Genomic DNA, 20,105 nt, shown 5'->3' on the forward strand with positions numbered 1-20,105 from the left:
ACACACAGAATTACCAGAAAAATTTGACCACTGATTAGCAACAGTCCCCTTCTTGTCATGTTAAATGACATGTCTGACAGCTTTTGCCTTCGACCTCCTTCTTACAAAAGACGAGGGAAGAATTTGTTAGTTCAAAATAATACGAATTTTGTAATTACAGTTTTATTATTATTAAATTTTATTAATCTTATTATTTGAAAATTAGTAATTATTATTAGGTAAAAAGTTCATCATACAAATAAACATACCTGTACACATGTACCATAAAAATTCATCTCCCTAAAAGAGAGAGAGAAATTATTACTTTTAATAATATTTAATGTTATTTAATTTACACATAAAAGCTTGAAAACTTATAAATTACATAAAAAATTAAACACTTTTGCTGGGTTTCTCAGTGTTCGCAAATGTTTGTGTGTCTGTGAAAAACTCGTGTATGATCATTAGTTAGGTTCCAATGAAAAATTCGTGTCTGTGATTTCATGCACCTTGAATCGTGCAAGTTCGAGGTATTACTGTACTGTATTACAGTAGTTTTTAACCAAGTACAGTTCTGTATATGTTGTCAGTCTGTACGAGGTGTCATAGAGTCCACACTACATTATCATGCTAAAAAGTCGATCCCACCCTGATGGCCATGTGTCCATGGCTGTCAAGTATTGACGGTTGTCAACTAGTCCACTTAGTTGTCTGTGAGCCTGCACGAGGTTCTACGTTTGTTCGCTTGCAGAGACCAACTGAGCAGTCCTGTTGTCCATTCTCCAGGGCAATTGGGTGGAGCTCCTGGATATGTAGGATACTTTGTTTCATGTCCACATACAAACTCCGAAAGGTATCTCAGACCCGTCCTACGAGACAGGGTCTTCCAGTGCGAGAATTTAGGCTTCGACATCTACAGCATAAGACTTCTCTGAGGTTCTCGCTCAGCTTACTTTTGTCTTCCTTTCTGACCATGGACTTCAGCCTGTCCCACAAGACCAATAGGGACAGAGAATCATAACTGGACTCTGCTGGTTTTTTCCCAAAGACCTGGTTTTCAGTCAGATCTACAGTGGTGTCTGTCCGAATTTAGACTTTCGGAAGAAGCCCCTTGTCATGAAACTAGTCTTAGACTGCTTCTCACTCCTTGTTCTAGTAGAGGGAGCCTGCTCGGGGAACCGGGAAGTTTCTGGGACGTGTCCCTGGGGGAACAAACCTTCACATGTATGCCAGAGAGCTCAGAGCCATTCACTTAAGACTTCAGTTTTTCTCAACCCTCACTCACTCCTAGACTGCGGACGATAAATCAATTTTTTCTAGTCATACTGGAATTGCTGGTGGTTGAACTGAGCCTTCAGAAACTCACTTACTCTCAAGTGGATCTTGAATGCCCTGAACTGTCAGGTTATGTGCCCCTATGGGGCAGTCTGATCTTGAGTGTCTGCCTCCTTAAGGGAATCTTCTCGTCTGGGAACAGACATTTTCTGCAAGATTGTTCCAACCTGGACATCTAAGCTCTTCCACTGTTTGACGTGGTCAAGGAAGGGGTGAACTTTCTCAGGCTCGTCAGAACGTTACGATGTTCCTTGTAGTACCTTTCTGAACCATAATTTATGGTTCCCGAGTTGCTACAATTGATTGCTGGACTCTCCAAGAATCCTTCCACTATTCGTTTCATCTTAAACAACCTCACTTCAAGAGCAGTACGCTTGTAGCGGACAGGCTTTGGGCTATCCGGGTGCTTGTCAGGAAGGAGGAGCTTTTTTCAGCGGTGCTACAAGAGACATTTGAAAGATGCAGACTTCATCATGTAGCTCAGTCTACCAAGCTAAGTGAACGATGTTCCGAATCGTTTATCTCAGACTCTGAGTTTCTTCTTCTGAGACACTTATGAGACACTTATGACTCAGTGGCAGCATTGCCTTTTTTATCGAAGAGGGTATAGAACCTCTTATGTTCCTCTTTTAGTTTGAGCTGTTTACCCAGTTTGCTTGTTTACCCTTGGGTTTTTAACCGAGAATGAGAACCCTTTCATGACTTGGAACCGTTCTCACCCTCTCAAGAACTTAATGGAAGAGAAGATGGTCTTGACAGCCAAGTACTGTAATTACATGATCGGAGCCCTCCTTCCTCCCCTCCGATGGACATACGGCATAAGCAGAATGAGGTTGTCTGCTAAGTCGTTCCTGGTGTTCCCGTTAGTGGGTGGGACCAGTCATCTATACTGAACTTTGAAGTGTTAGCTGCAAATGGCATTGCATGTGATGGGTTGATGGTGAAAGCTCAGACAATATCTTATGGGGCAATTTCTTATGGGGCTTATCCTGCACTGTTATTATTATTTCATCCTTACTTTTCAGTTTGGGAATAAGGAAAATTTTCTTTTATTGGCACCTAAGACTCACTGAGAGTTGTTCTCTTAGAACCAACACTGAATGGGGAGAACCAGTTGTTTTTATGCACTGGCATGAATTTGATGGAATGTCTGTAAACACTATTTCAGTTTGGTTATGTCAAATCATCTCGACTTGTAGCATCCAGCTCAGAGGCTAAAGGTCATGAAATTAAGGCTATACTGACTGTATCTATATCTCTGGCCTATTAAAGTACAGTAATGAGGAAATTTCTTCTACCAACAGTTTTGCTTCGTAGAGATCCCCAAAAACATATTACAGTCTTAAATTAATTTTGAAGTCTGGCTTATATATCCTTTGATTTGTTCTCAGTTGGTCCTCTTTTTGTTGTAGGCAATTTTTTACTCCCTCTGGAAGAAGAGGATGATCTTTACTGTTTGTTACTCCCTCTTGAAGAAGAGGATGATCTTTACTGTGATTCCTCATCCTCCCAATCATGGTCACTTTTCCTTTAAATTCAGCTGAGGCACTCACTTCATGCTGCAGAGAAGACTTTGGATAATTTTTATTGAGTCCTTCAGCAATACAGACTTAAGCATTACTAACAAGTGTTATGGACCCCTATTGGGTTTGTCAGGTTCTTAATAAAAAAAAAAAAAAATAAATAAATAAATAAATTGGACAGATAATCCGAGAGCAGCAGAGGCAGACAAAGGAGCTAAGCAGTACAAAACAGACCTTAATACTAATTTATTATTGTACAAAATTTACAGCTTTTACATTTTTACAAGCAAGTTAGTATATTAAATAAATTTAAACCTATAAATTATATCTGAGTCATCAGATAAAACAAAAGCAAACATTCAGTATAACTGATTACAGGAAAAGCACCATAACCTAGTCAGTACATAATTAACAAAAACAGGTAAACATTACTTATAAATGGGGAAGCAAGAACTAATTTACATAAACAGAGTCAGTACAAAACATAGAAATGTCAGTTATTACAGCCAATTATAACAGTATTAAAGAACTAAATTTACATCGAACAACTGAAATACTTTTCACATTTTTAAACTATCCAGTGATAAACACTTTTTTGGGGGACCTCAACACAAACAAACAAACACAATTATAACGGTAATGATAATAACAGGCAGTATGACAAACAGTTTACAGTTACAAATACCTGTGTCAAAAAAACATTACACATGGACAAAATAGGACCATAAACTGTAATAAAGATAATCAAAACACGGTTAACACAACATAACCAAAAGTGGCACGAAAACACAGCATCATAAGTCTCTCTAGTACAACAAACGTCCACAGAATAATAATTGGAAAAACAACACCTGGAACAAAAAACCTTAGGTTCTCAAACCTTCTGCAATAAATAGTGCAGGACACTCCAGGCACTAGGGGAAAAACGTGTCACGCAGCAGATATTTCTGGATCACCTGCAAATACGCACACAGCTGGAGCTACACATGCAACTGCATTCGAAGCTGCAACCCAAGATGAAGCTGGCTCTGCTGGACCTCATACTTGTGCTTCACCCTGCAGGTCCTGAGTCCCAAAACAAATCGCCATTACATCTTGACTCGACTAAAGCCCTCCTATGCTGCTTAGGACTTATCAGGTCTCCATACTGTTACTGACTCGACTAAAGAAGTCCCCCATGTTACATAGGATCAGGTCTGCATATCAATACTGACTTATTAGTCAAGTCCTCCTTGCTGCATAGGATCAGGTCTCCATAACTTCACTGACTGCCTCTAGTCAGAAACAGGCCATCAGTCGCCACCTCACCTACACCAGAAAACAAGAGGTGAAACAACCTTTACTGGGGAACAATCAGAAGGCAACAGTTTTGATTATCCCAGCAAACAAAAACAATTGAACGAGGTGCTAAAGACCCTTACACAATGTACCAGCTGATTGCATGACCGTTCTTTAGTCCCCAAAATTATGTGACTCTCAGATCCAGTTGTTAAGTTATTTTGCTAGCTCCAGGTTCCTAAGAGTCAAGTCTAAACAGCACTTGATATGGCCATTTTCTGCTACTCGAGGGACCTTGGATCTCTGATGTGCAGATGAAGTTTCATTCTTCTTTTTTTTTTTTTAGTTTCTTTCCTTTGAAAAGGGAGCTGACATACATAAAAGCAGTTGAAAAATGATGGCTTTGTGGCAAAAAAAAAAAATAAAAAAAAAAAAAAAAATAACATTGTATTCATCTTTAAGTTGATCTAAGTTTAAATTAAAAATGTACCTAAATTTAATAAGATTTTAATGAAATTTAGGAATGGCACACATAAGTTGTATTGTAGTGTGGTGGTACAATTTTACATGAAGTATGCTCATTAGCAAAGAAATTCTTAATGGAAGATAGGTTAGTATGCCAGATTTCAAAATTATTATTATGCCAGATTTCAAAATTATTACTAGAGTTAATTTCTGAGATTAAAACATATGCATAATATTTCTTGATATTAATCCAAAAATTTTATAGCTTTATAAACTGACTCTAAAGGTCCTTAACTTTATCATGTAAACTGATAGAACATGGAAAGTATTTGGAGCAGTATTAATTTTATCTTTGTTTCAATCAGTTTAGTCTTGTATCAAGTAATTTGGCCATTATGAACATTGAGTTTAAAGAAGGGTATATATTCTCAGTTACAGGTATTTCTAGTGATGATTAGATTTTCCTTATTTAAATTAGATATAACTTTAAATTTAGGGCCAATTTTGAAAAATTCACAAATTACAAGTTGCCAATTGGCTATAAAAGTCATCCTTATACACAGTTAAAAGGAATTTAATCGAGATCTTCAGTATGTAAATTCTTAGCAAATTTTGAATACTGTAAATGGAAACTGTGGGTTCCAGTGTTTGCGAACATTTAAAGATTTTAAGGTTTGTATTGTCATCTAAATAAGGGATTTTGACAAAGGAAAAATCTATTTCTGGGGGAAGACCTGTGTCACCCAGTGAAATTGGTTCCAATTAGCACATTTCTTGGTATAAGATTGCTATATATACCAGAGAAAAAAGCTATGTAGAATGCTGGAGTTTACCTCAGTTCGATCATCTTAAACAGATGTCGATATATACCAGGGGTGAGTTATTACGCTTCCACAGGCCTTCGTCCAATAGACTTCTCAATTGTCAAAGTCCTAAATTGGAAATCAACATGATTAAATTCTCTAGAAAGAACAGACAGTTCAGAAATTCTAGCCCCTGAGGCTAGACTTACTAAGAACAGTTTTCTCCTTAACAGACTCAGGTATGAACATGAAAGATTATCAGTGTCTGATGCCAACCTAAGAACATCATTTAAGTACCAGGAGACCGTGTGTGGACGGGTTGCTGGTCTAAGGCGCGCACATGCTTTAGGGATAGATGAAAAATACGAGTCTGAAAGATTAATATTAAAACCATGTAAAAATATTCTTTTTAAAGCAGATTTAGTTGTAGTAACAGTACTAGAAGCCAGACCCTTCTCGAATAATGACCTAAAGAAAGAGATTGCTAAGTTCGTGGTCATCTCATGAGCATTTGATTCTCTCAGAAACAAGGCTAATTTCTTAACTGCCGAGTCATACTGCCTGAGGGTAGATTCTCTTTTATCAGATTCAATGAATAATATATTAAGAGGGTCAATTTTGGCGTCTTTAAGCGCTGCTTATTTCATGAAATCCATAAAGCTAGGGCACTGAGAATTCTTGAGGAAGCTGACATAATCCGAGTTTGTACTATTTGTGTCAACTGTGGGTTGGGAATAGGTCTGGGAGTGAGCTTCAACTCTAGAAGTAAAGGAAACCAACTGCTTTTTGGCCAGTTGGGTGCCACCAGTGCTACTCGGCCTCTGAATGATCTCAGCTTGTGCAAAACTTTCATCAGCAAATTTACCGGGGGAAACAGATAGATCCTTTGCCACCTGTTCCAATCGATTGTCATTGCATCTGTGGAAGAAGCCAGAGGGTCCAGATTGGGAGCTACGTAACAGGGAAGTTTGTGGTTGCTCTCTGTGGCAAACAGGTCTAGCTGGAGACCCGGTACCTGAAGATAAATCCACGCGAATGACTTCTTGTCTAGAGACCACTCCGACTCCAGTGGGGTTGTCCTGGAAAGTGAGTCTGCAATGACATTCCAGACACCTGCCAGGTGGGTGGCTGACAGATGCCAACAATGTTTCCTTGCTAGGGAGAAAATCGCTATCATCACTTGATTGATGTGACCTGACTTGGAGCCTCCCCTGTTCAGGCAATGTACTATAACTGCATTGTCTAGTACCAACCTGATGTGAATCTGTCTGGCCGGGCGAAGTTTCTTTAACGTTAGGAACACCGCCATGGCTTCTAGGATGTTTATATGGAACTGGTGGAACACTGTCGACCACGTTCCTTGGACTTTTCCGTGTTGGGAGTATCCCCCCCAACCGCTCAGGGAGGCGTCTGTATGTACCACGAGAGACGGAGGGGGAAATTGGAGAGGCACTGATCTTGACAAGAGCTTGACTGTCGACCATGGGCGAAGTCTTTTCCTCAAAATCTGGGGATCAGAGAAAGTTTGTCTCTGCTCCGCCTGTTGGCTCAAGCTCACCAAACCCTGTTTATGTCTTTCAGTTTGGTTTTCAGCAGCAAGTCTGTTACGGAAGCAAACTGAAGAGAGCCGAGAATCCTTTCCTGGGTACGACGAGAGGCATGCTTGTTTCTGAGGAACTGTCTGGTAGCTTTGGCTATTTCTTTTCTCTTGGCTGGTGGCAAAGACAGTTTGTGAGTGCTGAGGTCCCAATGAATCCCTAGCCACTGGAATTGAGCTGCTGGGACTAAGGGTGATTTCTTCCTGTTTATTTGGAAACCGAGGTATTCCAAGAAATTGATGACTATATGGGTTGCTCTTTGACACTGGGTGCCCAAATAATCCAATCGTCCAGATACGCAGCCAACATGATCCCTTGGGACCACAGCTCTTGGACGACTGTCTGCCAGTTTGGTAAAAATTCGGGATGTGATGTTGAGCCCGAATGGCATGACCCTGAAGGAGTAGGCTTGTTTTCCTAGTCTGAATCCCAGGTAAGGGGAGAAGTTTCTCACAAAAGGGACGTGATAATATGCGTCTGTAAGATCTATAGAGGTGGTGACGGCCCCACGAGGAAGTAGGGTCCGTACCTGTGAGATTGTAAGCATGTGGAATTTGTCGCGTTGAATGAATGAATTGAGACGGGACAGGTCCAGAATTACTCTCTGCTTGTCTGAGTCCTTCTTCGGAACACTGAACAGACGGCCTTGAAATTTCAAGTGTCTGACTTTCCTTATTGCATTCTTCTGCAGGAGTTCTTCTGCAAAGTCCTGTAAGTCCTGGGATGGGTGTTGAAGGAACCTGACTGGTGGGGGAGGCCCCTTGCACCAGCTCCAACCCAGTCCTTTCGAGACTATGCTGTGGGCCCACGGGCTGAAGGCCCAACGGTCCCTGAAGAGATACAATCTCCCTCCTACCTGGGTGTCTCATTGATTAGGGAAGGTCTGCTACCTTTGGTCCCTGCGGCCTCCCTTCCCTGTGAGGGGCCTGGATGTTGCTCTACCTCTGTAGGCAGCTCTAGCCCTGCTTCCTCTCGCATATCTGTTATAGCCTCGAAATGTTCCCGAGCTTTCAAACGAGGCGTTGAAAGCTGGGGATGTCACAAAAGTTGGTGCAGCGGAAGCATGTTGATTCGGATGCACCAAAACAAACTGCTGTTGGGGTTGCGCCTTAGATGTGGAGGGCTGCCCGACCTGTGACACTGGAACAGCCTGAAGCACAGTCGGGGCTTGAGGTCTCTTAAAGCCCTGGAACCTCCTGAACCTCTTCCCTTTAGGCTGAGGGCCGGAGGTATCAGAAAACTTCCTCTTAAAAGGAAGGCCCCAACGAGAACGGAGACTTTGGTTGGCTCTAGTAGCTTCAGCCATAACAGTATTAACCTCATCCTCTGGAAAGAGATTAGGTCCCCAGATAGAACTTTTTATTAGCCTATTAGGTTCATGTCTGATGGTGGTCTCCGTAAAGATGTGTTTTCTGCAATTTTGTCTGGCTACTACAAAGTCATAAAGATCTGACTGGAAGGAAGCCAGAAAAGACTTTGTAACCACCTGAAACAAGGGCTCGTCATGATAGGCTAGAGCTGTTACTTTTGACATAGTGACTGCGTGCAGGGAACGACCTAACCTGCACCTGGCTTCAAATTCTGCTTTGAGCAAAGCTTCTGGAATTTGAGGAAGATGCTCACTGAACAAGGCGGAGGCACACTCAGGATCGAGCTTCCCTTCTGTAAAGTTGCCGGGCTCCCAACCAACACTCCGAATCTCGGGAAAAAGGAGAGAAGTGGAATCCGTTTCCCGGAGCTGAGGCATAGGCTTGCCATCCAAACCCGCTTGAAGAGTTAACTCTGCAATTTTAGTAGTGCAAGGAGTCGGAATGGCATCGCCAGTAGAGAACATCGTGAAAGTCCCTTTGAAAGGAGTGAGTTTAGTGTTCTCGCACTCCCAACTGGTGAGAGCGCGCAACAGAGTAGATTGAGCCTGATCCTTTGGAAAGATAACCGTCTCCTTAGGGACCTTATCAGACGTAACCCAGGCTTCTTCCGTTAGCCTGGCGAAACCTGGATGGGGGGAACTAAGTCGGGCGGGAAGAGCTCCAGTTCCTCCAAGCGACGGGTGCCTAAACCTTCGATGATCAAAGTGTCATTATGCAAGGGAGCATGTAAAGCCAGACGCCATGGGTTCCCTTTATCAAAGGGAGGCAGTTTGGAGGCATCCGGGACAACATGGGACTGGTGCGCTGCTCCAGACTGGATGAACCCGGAAATCAGACTTTCTTGGGCTTCTACCTTCTCTGTCAAAGATTGCATAGACTCTCCGGAAGACTTCAGGCTTGAAGCAATACCATCAAGCTTAGCGTCAACTTTAGAGTCGATCTTCTCCATCAAAAGATTTATGAAAGCCTCAGAATCAAAGTCAGGCAGAGACTTAGCTTTCGAAATTCTGGATCTCGACCCCTTATGAGGGGGAGCAGCCTTAATTATTGGTGACACCGGTTTGGGAACCGGAGATGACAGAGAGGGAGACCTTTGAGGTTTGGAAGGTTTTGAAGAATCTTTCTTTTTCTGTGTTTTTACCTTGGGCCTGACAGATTGAGATCTGTCCCCAAGGTTAGCTGGATTCGGGAAACCCTGGAAGGAAGAGGAAGAAGAAGACGGTGAATTAAGAGATGGAACCTACACACCAACCCCGCCTGTCTCACTTACCACCCTACCTTCAACCTGATGGACGTCAACTTTACAATCATGGGTTCTGAATGTAAATTAATAGCCGCCACCTCTTCCGCTACTTCTCCGCACAGGGCGTCGTCTTGGGAGGATTGTGTATCCAGCCGAATCTTTTCAATGATCGGGCGGCTAAGTCCTTTGGTAAAGCGGCGAAATCTGGGCACCAGGGTAGAGGAGATTACATATCTCCTCTGAAAGAACGTGTCTGGTTTGCTGGCTGCTACATTCCTCCCGAATCCACCGACCCAGGACTTCAGAGACGACAGCGCTGTGGAGCGGATTACAGGTTTAGCCTGGAAGAGAAGGCGGCGTTAATAAAAATCCCTCCTGAAAGGAAGAGCTATAAGAGGTAATATAACCAAAAGAGACTACAAATTAGTCGACTCTCGACACTTATCAATTCATCGGACGCCAGTCCGTAAAGGGCGTAACAAATCTCGCAGCCTTCTGGGTGCCAAACGATTCCATCCCCAACATGAACCGCACAGCTAGAGTGCGAGCGGCACACTTAGTGACCGAACGATTGCTGGAGAATGGCTGAGCACCCAGGTTCTTCACAACGTACCATCTGTAAGTAGGAGGATGGTAAATGAGTACCATAAGAACAGGCGCCGCTGGAATAAGACCGGTGGCGAGAGAAATTGTTAATAGCGTAAAATTAATACAAGGAAAAAACAAGGCAAAAAAGGGGACGAATGTTTTTAGAATCATAAATAAGCGGAGATGTTGTAATGCTCCACCGCAGGGGATGTTATAATGCTCCGCTGCAAGTCACTGATTTCGCTGCATATACATTTATGGGAACGGAGTCCCCATGGCGGAGAAGGGGGAAAAGATATACCTCCCCAACAACCGCGGTTAATATCACCGTAGTGATAGAACAACGAAAAACAGGACTAGACTGGCGGAGATGAAAAATAAATAATAATAAATATCCCGAATGTTATCATGCATATGCGGGACAATGTTCGACACACAAGCTTCCAACCGGATAGACATTGGAAGCAAATCTACGAAACACCGCCCGGATGAAAAGGGAGTAAGTAACATAAACCTGGCGGAACGACGACTGGTTGAGTGGGCAGCACTCTCCAGATGCTGAATATACCACCCAGGGGAGGGGGGAAACCGAACAACAGTGAGCGGTTACCCCCCCATACAGGGGGAAATGCACAGGTGACGTCACAAATCATATGACGATAACTGAGCTGCATACACGAGAGAGGAAAGAAACCGTAGCCTACACTCCAAAACCCAAGCTTTTGGACTAGACGGGGGACCAGTGGGGTATGCCACTGTAATGGGGAGAGAAGGACCAAGGTCCTAGCTCAGCCAGCCACACGAGACTAGAACAAACAGGGAAGGAGGAAAGTGAGGATTCCTCACACTACAGGCACTTTCGTGAACAAGGCAAACCCTAACCTCCCAAGCCTAATGGCTGAACGGGAGATTAAGGTAGCCTAACACCGTGTAAGAGCACAGCACGTCTAGCCTAAGGAGAAAGGCTAAAAAACTATATCTAGGATAACAATACAATAAAAACATTCGAAAGAGGAGCCTGAGGATAACATATTAAATACGTATATAAAAGCATAAACAATTGTGAAAAGACAGGCCAATAATAAGCCGCAGCATCGGACATAAGGATACTGTGTGTATCCCAAGATGGCCGCCAGAACGCCAAAACGAATGCCAAACTTAATCTAAAAATATAAATGTCATCCTGCCTTGTAAAAAACAGCTAACATCATGAATAAATACTTCACACCAAAGGGTACATTTTAAAACTGGAGGGGAAGAGAAACTGATAAGAGGGACCCAAATTCTATTGTCAGAAAATGGGAGACCCACAGCCTAAATGATAGTGGATAGGCAAAAACACGATCTCGTCCCCAACCAGCAAGTCGATGCAAAGTAAAATATATTCTCTCCACACAAACTCCAAATTATATGGAGTCAACAAAAACAAGGAGAAAAACACACATAATAATATAAAAAATGTTGAGATTGAAGATCAAAATGTAAGAGGCAAACATAAAGCATACGCTGCATATGACGCAGCGTGTAAGAGGCAAACATAAAGCATATGCTGCATATGACGCAGCGCTGCAAAACACTAAGACAGAAAATCATAAGATTAAAATTAAATTGCCTCTAAGACCAACAATCCAACCAGAATTAGTACTCAACTTAGATGGTGAGAAAATCTCGGTGGAAGACATGATGAGCTGCCAAAAGGAAAATACGATCACACACAGAACGAGGTGTTAACACAACCAGTGCTAAAATTGGAATGACGTGTCAGTCTCGTGATGATGCCTACTTGGCGGTCGGGTGAGTATTCTGGGTTACAAGTGTGTAACGGCTCATCCAATTTGGGACTTTGAGAATTGAGAAGTCTATTGGACGAAGGCCTGTGGAAGCGTAATAGCTCACCCCTGGTATATATCGACATCTGTTTAAGATGATCGAACTGGAGGTAGTAACTCCAGCATTCTACATAGCTTTTTTCTCTGGTATATATAGCAATCTTATACCTAGAAATGTGCTAATTGGAACCAATTTCACTGGCTGACACAGGTCGACCCAGAAATTAATTTTTTTTACTATAATCATCTAGAGTTTAAAGAATCGCTGTTCTGTATTTTTAAATTAAAGAAGTATAAATTTTATTAAAATTATTTACATTTAATGATTAGTTTTGATTCTGTTTACAGTTATGGAACACTTAAGCATGACTGTTTCAAATTCAGCAGAATTTACTCTTTGTTAAAGCTGCTTCTTTGATTACTTGCAGTAACAAAGAAATATATTTCTTATTGTAACTCTTAGCCATATTGGTCAATTAATAATACTGTACTGAAATGAAATGAAAAGTTATTATATAAAATACAAGTTTGTTTTTTGTCGAGGTAACAGAATTCTCAATTCTGTCATGAGGTCTACAGGATAAGCTGTTTAAAGTACAATAAAGGATAAGCTGTTTTAAGTACAATATAATATAACAATTTTCTACTTCTAATTTTTTGTTATAAATAATACAAAGTATATCAATTTGGGCTAAATTGAAAGGGTGAACCTTAAAATAAAATATTTGATTCATATTTACTATGTTCATTACTGTCATTATAAATAACTGTTGTACATACTTCAGTGATTATTTCTTCTTAGATGTGAAGGTGCTCAAATTTGACCAACATAAAATTGTTCCTGTGGGAATACAAACCATCACCTTTCATATAAAAGTATCTTTCAGCATGAGCTGGAAACCAGTTGAAACGTGGTGCAGTCCAGCCTCTTAAATCCAGGAACGTTGGGACTGGGCCACTGCCAGACCACAGAAAATCCTGGAATATAGAATACATTCCTAAAAAATGAAGCCACTGCGCAAACAGTGTTGCAAGCTAATTCCACAAACAAATAGCCTAGTTGCCGACTTAGCCTACTACTTGGCAAAGTTTGACACTGCTTTTTATGATTTTATTACTCATATATTTTCACTTTATCATTTAATAACTTATGTATAATTTGCTTTAAAATAGTGTGCGTTAACACATTTAGCCTACATTGCTGAGATACTCATATATTTTCACTTTATCACTTAATAACGTCATACTGTATAATTTGCTTTAAAATAGTGTGCTTTAACACATTTAGCCTACATTCCTAAGTTAGCCTAACTGTAAGTTGACTACTGTTCCTAACTTTTCTCAGAATCTGCAGAATATTATTAGTGACTTTCATCTCCTAAATTTACTATTTTCAAAATTATCACTATTAGTTTCTTCATCATTTATTTTGATTGTAGAGGGTAATGAAATGACAAAAATAAAGAATGAATTTGGCCGATCACTCAGTGCATTTTGACACTTCGCTGTCAAAACGTAAACAAAGCACACTGCCTTCTATTGAGGAAAATGAACACTAAATATTCACTAACGGAAGAAACAATTTCTAGCATAGATAAAGATTTATGCTTGTGCTTCTTACCTCTAGCATCTTCTGATCTTGGTGGCATATCGAATGGGTAAATATACAGCTATGTAAAAGAAATAATCAAAACCGTATCACCTGTAAGTCTTTCAAGCACTCTAAGAGTAAGGAACTTGTGCATTGCCAAATGTCTCATTGTTTTGATTAAAAGTTTTGACTTGGTAGAGCCTTCTCAAGTGGAATCTTTAAAAAAATATACAGTACTATGTATATTCTAAGTTAATATCGAAAACATATTTGACTTTACACATTTTCAGAAAGAAAATAGATGTGACAAACCTTTTGTTGCCCGGAAGTTGGTCAACGAACTAATGGTGGCTGATTCAAAATTGAGCCAAACCTAGTGGGATGTAGTCCTGGTGCTAAGGAGTCTTACCATGGTGCCCTTTGAGCTCTTGTCTTGTCCCTCAGACCGAGACCTTATGCTAGGTCTGTTTTCCTCTCGGCTCTGGCTTTGGCAAAGTGGGTGGGGAAGTTGCATGGCCTGCCATATCTTGTCCAGCATTTTGGAAGTGTGAGGGGTCTCTGTAATTATCCTTCCTATGCGAGTTTGTGGTCAAAATGACAAATTTTCAGTCAATTTGTATTTTTCATAACTAACAAACCTGAAGTCGTTGCATAAGGGGATTTTCTCAAGCGCTTAGCTGGCATCTGGTTAAAAATAGCACAAGGTTTTGGTGGGAATGTGAGATAGCCAATGGGGAAAGAGGTAGGCAGAGCCTGACCTGGATCCCCCCCCCTCCCCCTCCCCCACCAATGATGCTGTGATGCTTCAGTTTTCTTCCAGCCCAGCCAATGGGGAATGAGGTAGGCAGAGCCTGACCTGGATCCCCCTCCCCAATGATGCTGTGATGCTTCAGTTTTCTTCCAGCCCAGGTAATTGTATAAGGGGTGGCTTGAGGTGGGCCATTTACTTAGTTATGAAAAAACAAATTGATTAAAAATTTGTCATTTGTTCTAACAAACTATGGTCTTTGTGTAAGGGGAGACTTACTTTTGGTGGGAGGATAAAGTAAGCTTTAGAACAGAATGGTGAATGGTGGTTCGGCTCACTTGGGCTCACTTCCTGGTCAATTGTTAGAGCATAGGATGGAGTGTATGTCTCAGATTTGTTAAACGAAAGATTACTCAACAGCCAGACGTCCAGGCTAAGAGACAATGGGAACTCCTGTTTATGTCTTGGAAGAAGGAAAGGACATGTAGTTGTCGGAAACAAGAATAGAAAACTCATGTTAGCTATCAACTTTGTTCTGTTGTCAATCCCTCTCTCCCCTTGTAAGGGAGAGGAAAAGGACTCTTTTATTTAAGAATTTGTACCGTGTAGGAACAATAAAAAATGATAAATAGAATGGTTGCTTACTTACCTGTATCTAACCAGTTCCAGCAAATGATAGTTCAAATCTCTTCTGGCAGGGTAGTGGAGAGGAGGAGAAGAAGGAGAAAGGAAGAAAGCCAGTCATCCCATTCACTCTCACTCTAATAACTGACATATTAGTTAAGATATACAGTAAACTGTCCTACTAGGGGCACTGGATACGCTACACAACTTGAGCAGCCACTACCGGACCCAAGGAAAAAGTGTCCAAGGACCAATGGGCAACATCCTGAAGATAGAAGGAGGTGAAGGTCGTTTGACGAACCCAAGGAGGTGAAGGTCATTTGACGAACCCATGTACCAGCCTTCAATATCCTGTGAACTGACAAGTTTCTTTTGAAAGCGATGGAAGGGCCAAAGCCCCTAACATAATGAGCTTATGTGTGTACTGTATTGGCATCTGGAGAGGTACTGTATGCTTTTCTAATTACCTCACATAGCCAAAAGGAGATGGTGTTCTTGGACGCTTCTTTCTTGTTCCAGCCTGTGCTAACAAAATGTCTTCGATACTCAGGCCTGAGATGTCGCGTCCTTTTTAGATAGCTACACAGCACACTGGTAGGACGTAAAAGTAATTCGTCTGGATCGTTATCAACAAAATCTCCAAGGGAAGGGATCGAGAACGACTCGAACCTATCATCATGAACCAAAGGATTTTGAGTCTTAGCTACGAATTCCTAGACAAATTCAAAGGCTACAGATGAACCCCATAAGGGTTTGAATGGAGCACAAGTGAGGCTGCTAAGGACCAGGGTCAAATCCCAGTTAGGAGGCTTCAGATCTCTCGAGGAACAGGACTGTTCACAACTTCTGAGGAGCATAGAGATTTCCCTCTACACCTTTCGAATGTAGAACTAATCCTATAGCAGCTCTGTAGCCCTTGATGGCTGGCACAGAAAGTAGCTTCTCCCTACGGAGGAATATGAGAAGTCTGCTACTTGCCGAATAGACGTTCCAACTGGAGAGAAACCCCACTGGCGACACCAATCAGTGTAGACAGCCCATTTCCCTTAGTACACAGTTGCAGATGATTTCCTAAGATAGCCAGACATTTCTGTTGCTGCTCTGTGAGAAAAGCCTCTCGCTTGTGGGAGATACTGGATAGTCTCCAGCCGTGAAGAGATAGGGACCCTACTGATTGGTGGAACCTCTCGATGTGTGGTTGGCAAAGGAGGTTGTTCCAGGTGGGAATCTCGCAGTGCCTTGGTCAGCAGGGCCAGAAGATTGGGGTACCACTCTGCGTATGGCCACAAGGGAGCCACCAGGGTTGTTCTGAGAAGTCATAACTCTCTAGATTACTTGATGGATCAGGAAAAAGGGGGGAAAAGGCATAAGCATCCAGATGGTCCCAAGGGTGTTGCAGAGTGTCTTTTGCTGCAGCCCAGGGATCTGGAATGATCAAGTAAAATACCTCTAGTTTTCTGTTGTATCATGTTGCAAACAGATCTATCATTGGCCTTCCCCACAGATGGAACAACCTTTCTGCTACTTCCAGATGAAGTGACCACTCAGTCCTTAGCACTTGACCCTGGCAACTCACCTTGTCTGCCACTACATTCCTCTTGCCTGGAATGTATCTGGTTGAGATCCACTGAGTGAGTCACTGCCCACTGGTTAATTGTACTGTCAAGCTGTGACGCTGAAAGGAAACTAGCCCCCTGTTTGTTGACATACGCCACTGAGTGAGTCACCACCCACTGGTGTAATTGTACTGTCAAATTGTGAAGTTGAAGGGAAACTAGCCCCCTGTTTGTCGACATAAGCCACCACTGTGGTACTGTTGTTGAACATGAGAACCTTAGAGTACCGTGGCACCCTCTCTTGAATCTCCTAAAGGGCTAGGAAAGTTGCTTTTAGCTCCGGGATGTTGATGTGAACCTGTTTGCCTTGGTGATCCCACACACCTGCGGTCAGAAGATCTTCCAGGTGAGCTGCCCAACCCTCGTTCAAGGCATCTGAGAACAAGAATCTCTGGAGGGGGACAGTGAAGGACACTCCTATGGTTAGGTTGTTGCTGTCCATCCACCATGCTGAGTCCTGCCTTACTTCTTTCGAGAGAGGAACTTGGAAGAAGGGAGAATCCTTTGATAGGGAGGGACCAAAACTCTTTCAATCTACATTGAAGGGATCAAAGGTGTAGACGTCCGTGAAGAACAAGCTTTTCCAGGGACGAAATGTGACCTAGAATGATCTGCCACTGATGCTGTGGTTGCTTTTATCTGGAGAGGAAGGACTGCACAATGGTCCTGAACTTGTCAATGCGTGGATCTGATGGAAAGACCCTCACCGCTATCATGTGTATAAGCATGGCCAGGTAGTCGGTCCGTCTTGCGTCAACTTTACCCGAGAAGTTACCAGGACCAGCCAGTCATCGAGGTACCTCGAGATGCATATCCCGTGTGAACGAGCCCAGGTAGAAACTAGGGTGAACACCTGTTGGGCAGTAGATAGGCCAAAACAAAGCACCTTGAATTGGTATACTGTCTCTCCCAGACTGAAGCGAAGAAACTTTCGAGATGATTGGTGTACTGGAATCGGGAAGCATGCATCCTTCAGGTCTGTCGTGAGCATGAAGTCTAACTTCCTGATGAAAAGGTTGAGAGTAGACAGGTCTATTACTGGTCTCCTATTGCCTGATGCCTTTGGTACCAGAGAGACAAGGCTGTAGAATCCTGGGGAAAGATCCTTCATGACCTCCACAACTCCTTTTTTCATAATTTTTCTCACTTCTTCTTGGAGTGTCAGATATTTCAGTGAGTCTTGGTTCGTTGGTGGAGTGGACAATCGAGAGAGGAGGAGGAAATTCGAAGGAGAGTAGATATCTCACCCATAGGACATCTACTACCCAGGTCCCTGCTCCATGCTGCTGCCAAGTTATTCAATGGCCCACCAGGTACCCCCCAACCGGTGGCAGTGAGTGGGGAGGGGTGCCCTCTCTACCGTCTTCCTCCTCTACCCCTGCCTCTGCCTCCTCTCCTGGGTCTGGAAGAACAGGGCTGAAAGGGACACTGCTGAGGAGTCTTCTTAGCTGGAGTAGGAGAAGGTTGGGGGCCCATGCAAGGGTCCGTTGACACATGAGGTCTCTTAAGAGAAGTGTACGAGGTAGCCTGAGGCCTAGGCCTAGCTACATTGGCATGTGAAGGTAGTCGGAAGAAGCAGACATAGAAGGACCAAGAAGTGAAATTGATGGCAGTGGCATGGCTGATGCAGGAACGGTGTACACAGGCCAGGGGATGAGAGGCCCTGGAAACACGTGAAGAAGACACAGACACCATAGCTCTGGAGACTGTCACGGCGGTAGACACTGGGATATGGGAAGACACAAGTGAGACAGTAGGCCACTGGGATATGGGAAGACATGAAGTGAGACAGTAGGCCCCAAAGGAGGGTATCCCTGGTAGGCCTAGATGCCCAACACTCAGAAAGCTTCTGTGCATCCATGCCTGAAAAGATAGTACCAGGGGGAGCTGCCTTCTCCCTCATGGGGGGAAGCCCCCCCCCCCAAAAGAACAATCACAAGATCTCCTGAACTCCTCATTGATTCATCTAAAGACGAAGCAATCGAAGAATGAGGAGTAAAATCTTCCATTGGAGGCAAGAAGCCTTTCCAAGGCAGAGAAGCCGATTTTCTCTTGTACTTCCTACCAAAATTCTTCCATTGCTCAGGAGACCAATTACGACACTTGGAACAGGGGTTGCTTACATTGCAATCATTAGACCTGCATCTGCTACAAGTGATATGGGGGTTGGTATCCAAGGCGGCTAAATAACAAAAGCATGGGTTCTTACACCTGGGCACCTTCTCTGAGGCCTGGATTGCTTATATGATTCGTGGGTTTGCATTTCGTAAACGCAAATATACACAGATGGCACAATATAACAGTCACAAAACAAAAGAGAAAATGAAAAACCAGAATGCCAAGGCTTAAAATGGACAGGAAGTGCATAAAAAACAGGCTTCTTAGAGAGAAATGGGCAGCGCTCGTCTTGCGAGAAGACGGATAAAGAGAGAACTGAAGCAACACAGCATCATCTAGAGGGGAGGGAATCCAGGTCAGGCCAGGTGCCGCCTACCTCTTTCCCCATTGGCTATCTCCATTTGCCACCCAAACCTTGTGCTATTTTAACCGGACGCCAGCTAAGCGCTTGAGTAAAATCCCTTTACGTAAAGACCGTGGTTTGTTCCGAACAAACCCCTGTCTGTCCCAAATGAGCTGTTCAAGAGTTTCATGATCCCCTCTGAGACTTTGTAGGGGGAGACACTGATGGGATGTTGCTCTGCCCAGTCTGTGCAGTCAATCTGGAGTATAGGTTCCTTTTCATTAGTACAGGTAAGTGCAAGAAGGTCTCTAGGAGCATCTTTTCTTTCTGGGTTCATAAAATAATTGAACAGGCCTATATCTCCTCCTCTAAGGAGTTTGGCCTCCCTTCACCTGTGAGGGTTCACTAAGTCGGGCATGGGTTTGTAACTTGCTTTTCGGAAAAACTTGTGGCACAGGCAGTGAGGGCAGGTGTCTGGTGTCGTCAGACCACCTTTACCTCATTCTACCTGAGGGATGTTGCCCACAAAATGCCTAGACATAGTCTCCCTGGCACCTGTGTTGGCTGTCCAACAAAGCTGTATAGTCACCTGAGCTCTGGATTTGGACAGGATCAGTATCTCATCCATTGTGTCTAAGGTCTGGGATAAGTTTGAAAGGAATGAAAGAGAAATGACTGGAATCCATTCCCCCTTATTCCCTTTGGAGCAGTTTCCAGGCCGAAGTACGTGCTGAAGTTGGAAGAGTTACAGGTGAATACTTCAGGTATCAGTTCTCTATCTGGGATAGAGAAGCATCCCCTTGTCCTCTCTTCTAAGACAAGGGGGGAGGGGCCATAATAGAGCTTAGTCCTGAACCCTTTACTTGTAACAGTCAGAACTAAACTGTGTTCTGACAAAGTCTCTTAGAGGAAAGATCATGGTTCTACAAAGCATTCCTTCATTAGATACTCCTTCTTGCTTTATAAGGGGCACTTGGGCTGAGGGCCCTACTGCTCTGGCCAACTTTTTTTTTGCCAGACTGGTACAGACTGGTAAGAGGTCACAGGAATCATG

At 42.9% G+C, this 20,105-nt stretch overlaps 2 protein-coding genes across 10 annotated transcripts in view; one reads left to right on the forward strand and one right to left on the reverse strand.

The window, feature by feature from the left end:
* LOC136849144 (uncharacterized) overlaps nucleotides 1-20,105 on the forward strand; it is an 85,754-nt gene that overhangs the window by 55,771 nt on the left and 9,878 nt on the right. The gene's annotated exons all lie outside the window — the stretch shown is intronic.
* Nucleotides 1,966-20,105, reverse strand: part of LOC136849145 (uncharacterized) — a 112,807-nt gene continuing 94,667 nt past the window's right edge. Inside the window, exons 4-5 of one of the 2 annotated variants that reach the window (XM_067122222.1) lie at nucleotides 9,030-12,989; nucleotides 1,966-8,976 (exon numbers count right to left, since the gene is read on the reverse strand). In XM_067122222.1, coding sequence (XP_066978323.1) covers nucleotides 6,027-7,850 — 1,824 coding nt within the window. In that variant the 5' untranslated portion in view covers nucleotides 7,851-8,976; nucleotides 9,030-12,989 and the 3' untranslated portion in view covers nucleotides 1,966-6,026. Of the gene's footprint in view, nucleotides 12,990-20,105 lie in introns of both variants that reach the window. The other variant, XM_067122221.1, reaches the window with a different exon arrangement.

This window comes from Macrobrachium rosenbergii, chromosome 20 (assembly GCF_040412425.1).
Source record: "Macrobrachium rosenbergii isolate ZJJX-2024 chromosome 20, ASM4041242v1, whole genome shotgun sequence".
In the NCBI taxonomy this organism is placed as follows: Eukaryota; Metazoa; Arthropoda; class Malacostraca; order Decapoda; family Palaemonidae; genus Macrobrachium; species Macrobrachium rosenbergii.